Raw genomic sequence first — 3,908 nt, 5'->3', positions numbered from 1 at the left:
AATGAAAGTATTTTGATTGTTTTCTTTTTACAAATTTGTAACTATTTTTTAATTCTTTTTTTGAGCTTTTTCCTTCCAAGTAACCTGCACCACTGATGAAGGAAGTGCCATGACACCAGTGATCAAATATAACACTGCTACTGGACTTGGTAAATGTGTAAAACTCTTGGCTAACTACTGCTAATTATTTGTGGATGCGTGGTGTGATAGTAGACATAATTTTCTCGGGACTAGATCATATATGGAAACACAGAATTTGACGGGCCTAATTATTGATATGTGCCTTGAAGCATTAAGCTATGTAGCTTAAGTTGTGTGTCCTTGTTACCAAACAAATCAATCGGTTTCTTGTGACTGATGCAAGTATAGATGCAGGTATAGCCTTTGAGATTCTCTTAAACAAAGGATTTTTTTTGCCCATAGCTTTGCCTGTCACTGAACAATCAAATAAAGGGCAACACCAACAACCAGCTATCACATAGACCAGGTCTAGTACCAGGAGTCCTAGCTAAATGCCAGGATTAAACCTGAAGCGCTCTGGGACTCCCAACACCCACCAAAAAAAAATTATTGGTTGCTCAGCACCCACAAGCAATGGCTAAGGCATTAAAAAAAGCAACCTGCACTGTACCAGAAGAAGCAGTACGTTACTTTGACCCGGCTCCACAGTGTCTGTAAAAATTGGGCACTTCAGCAGAGCTTTTTGGCACTTTTAGCTAAAGCTGATTCAATCAGCTACCATAAAAAAAAATCCAAAAAGCCCCACTAAAGCACCCAATCTTTACAGATGCTGCAGAATTGGGTTGAAGTAAAATGATGCATCTTCAGGGCATGGGCGGCGTTGGCATAAGAACGCACTGAGTTTAAAATAGAGGACTTTGTTTTCATGTCTGCAAGCACCCACTGGTAAAAACCAAAGTTGGCACCTATGGACACATCAAATAAAAACAACCTTGGTCCCTCATTTTTCCTTCAGAATAATTCAAACGAGCTTGTGATTTTTTTTTTTAATGCTACTTGATTTGTGGAATTGCTCTTTTCTTTTTACATTAAAAAGATTGAGTCCTAGCCCCTCTGGATGTTAACAACATGGTGAATAGGCAGAAACTTGATCTTAGCCAGTCTTCAATAGAGCAAGAAAATCTGATTCTGTTGAAGTCAATGGAAGCTGTGTCATTAAGTCCAACAAGAGCAGAACTAGGCCCATCATGTCCGTAAGGGGCAGTCAGAGATAGAGGCACATTATATATGATGTAGTGAGACAGTTCACTATCCGTTCTCCCACAGAGAAAGGTATAAGTACATCAGAGTTGGCATATGTCTTCAGAGGTGTTACCATGAGCCCTTAGAAAAAATGGCTTAAACCCTGAAATATATGATTTTTTTTTAAGTTATGACTAAATTCCAATATCCTTGTTATTCATCTGAATATCCAATTCCTCTTTGAATCCTGCTCTGCTCTTGACCTCAATGACATCCTGTGGCAATGAGTCCCACATCCTATTATAGACCATGTGAAAAAAGTGTTTCTTTTTATCCCATGTCCTACAGTTTAATGACATTAAATGCTCATTTGTTCTTGTGCTATGAAAGATGGAGAACAGACTTTCCAGATTCGCCTTCCCCATACTAGCTACTCTTACATACTTTTACCATATACTTGCACCATAAGCTGATCTTACCCATACTGCACATAGAATTCCAGATGAAGCCCCAGTATGGGCTTAAATGAAGGCATTTATAATATTTCTCAAAATATTCTCCCACAGTTTCATTATACAGCCTAACATCTTTTTGTTTTTCATTGCTGGTTAGAGATGAGGCATGTTGAGGCTCAGACCGGTGGAAAAAACAAGTTAGCCCACCAAGTAGTAAGGGAAAACAACGGAAATTTGTGGAACCAGTCTTGTCAGAAGCAAGCAGCCAGGGAAGCCTGTTATCAGTCTGTCTCTCTAAGAACCTGTTCTCCAAGTGCTGCAATTAGTATTCCCTACCAGTCACATCCAAGTTAGCATTAAGCCATCAGCATGTGCCAGTGTCAATATGTGGGTGTGGAGGGGCAGTTTATTAATTCTTAATCTACACTAGGAGAGAGGAGGATATTGTCAATGCTTTGTATTAAAACACGGCTTCCTGAACCAGAATTGGGATGTAGAATAATCAAACTGAGGAAACCTCAAAAATGTCTCTGGAGCAAAATTGAAATAGGGCACTGAAGATTTTTTTTTTCCAGTTAGGTACAATTTGACCCATCATTTAATTCTCTTGGTCAGCTCTTCTTCCTGTTTTGATGAGAAGGCGATGGGCTATAAACTAACTGGTGGATTTTTTTTTCCTTCATAGCCTAGAAGCAGCCAGCTGACAGAAGTCACCTCTATTTTACTTTTGTCTTTCTATAGCAATAGTCCACACAGCTATCTTTGGTTCCATTGCTACATATATTTCAAAGCTGCTAACAGCCTCATGAATGTGCATGTTACCAAAGCATCTAATTTCTTATATTATATTTTGTTATTATATTATGCCAGTCAGTAATGCATATAGTGTGTCGGAAAGAAGCAGCACAGAAAGCTATTGTGTCTTGTGTTTGTGTCCCTTTTCTCAGGCTTTTATTATTTGGTCCCTCCCTTCTTTCACTCCCTTCAGTTCTGTGGTTTTAATGTTTTATAGTCTTACTGCTGCAGTGTCCATGATAGCACCTGCTTATGCTGAGCTATAATGCTACTGAAAACATCATAGCTGCTCCTCTCTGAAATTACCGATCATTGTTTCAACTGTTCAAGGTTACTTTGATAAACCTTTTTCAAATTCCACCCCCCTCTCCGTTCCTGGGAGATGCCAATGCAGTGGTGATTTCCAACCGAAGCAGCAATGCCAGAACTTTAAGCATGGTCTCTTGAGTGCAGTAAGCTTTTTATTACAGCCCACTAGCATATTGAACCATTACACCACCTTGAACATAAGTGCAAATAAGCACAGTGTGACAAACTGCTTCAAACTTCTTGCTAATTTATAATAAAAAAAAAAAAGAAGATTGCACATCACTAAACTGCTTTATAAAATAATGTTTCCTTTTTACCTTGGATTTTACAGGTCCTGTCTTAACAACTCCGGGAGCAAAAGATGAAACGGGGACCAAAACTGTAAAATTCTATAATGAACTGTGGTTCACAGTATTAATGGCAGTTCTAGGTTTGGTCCTTTTGGCTGTTTTCCTGTCTCTGATTCTACAAAGAAAATTAAACAAACAGCCATATGCAAGAGAGAGGCCACCTCTGGTTCCACTGCAAAAGAGGACATCACCAATGAGTGTGTATTCCCCAGGTGAAACACATATGGTATGTCATGTCAACCACATGCTTGTTATTTATGTTACATAAAGCATATGATCCTGTGTTGTCCTATCTGTTACAGAGGTTACTATTGCAGTTTAAAGATGTTAACTTACAATTAAGTATACTAAGAGGACAAAGGTGTATGCTGCTCCTGATGCATGAACTACACCTCCTAGAAAGAAATCCAAGCAGCGAGCTGGGATGTGAGAAGTCATGACAGTTCAAATAAGCAACACAGCTCGGGACAATAAGTAGCACTCACTCACCTTGGCATACCAACACTTAAAATAATGCCAAGTAGCTGTGGGTTTGATTATTTATTGGTCAAATATTTCATTGCTCAATCTACACTGGGATTGGACTTCTCGTAAATCAGATACAACAGGTGCTGCATACAGTAGGAAACTCTAGACAAGCCAGAGCAGTGGCCAGCCTCTGCCACAAGCTGTGCAGGTACCTTCTGTGTGGCATACAGCAGATCATGGATGGGAAAGTGGCAGATAGGGTAGGAAGCAGAGCAACAGATTGAGCAGGGGAAAGGAATTGGAGTGACACTTGAGGAAAGCGCAGGGC

General features: G+C 39.6%; 1 protein-coding gene across 1 annotated transcript in view; it reads left to right on the top strand.

Annotated features, from left to right (window-relative positions):
• USH2A (usherin) overlaps positions 1-3,908 on the top strand; it is a gene marked incomplete at its 5' end in the record, with an annotated part of 567,922 nt that overhangs the window by 556,664 nt on the left and 7,350 nt on the right. Inside the window, 2 exons of the mRNA XM_025209559.1 lie at positions 66-149; positions 3,094-3,338. Coding sequence (XP_025065344.1) covers positions 66-149; positions 3,094-3,338 — 329 coding nt within the window. The remainder of the gene's footprint in view (positions 1-65; positions 150-3,093; positions 3,339-3,908) is intronic.

This window comes from Alligator sinensis, unplaced genomic scaffold (assembly GCF_000455745.1).
Source record: "Alligator sinensis unplaced genomic scaffold, ASM45574v1 scaffold842_1, whole genome shotgun sequence".
NCBI lineage: Eukaryota > Metazoa > Chordata > Crocodylia > Alligatoridae > Alligator > Alligator sinensis.
This window is presented reverse-complemented; position numbering and strand designations above follow the sequence as displayed.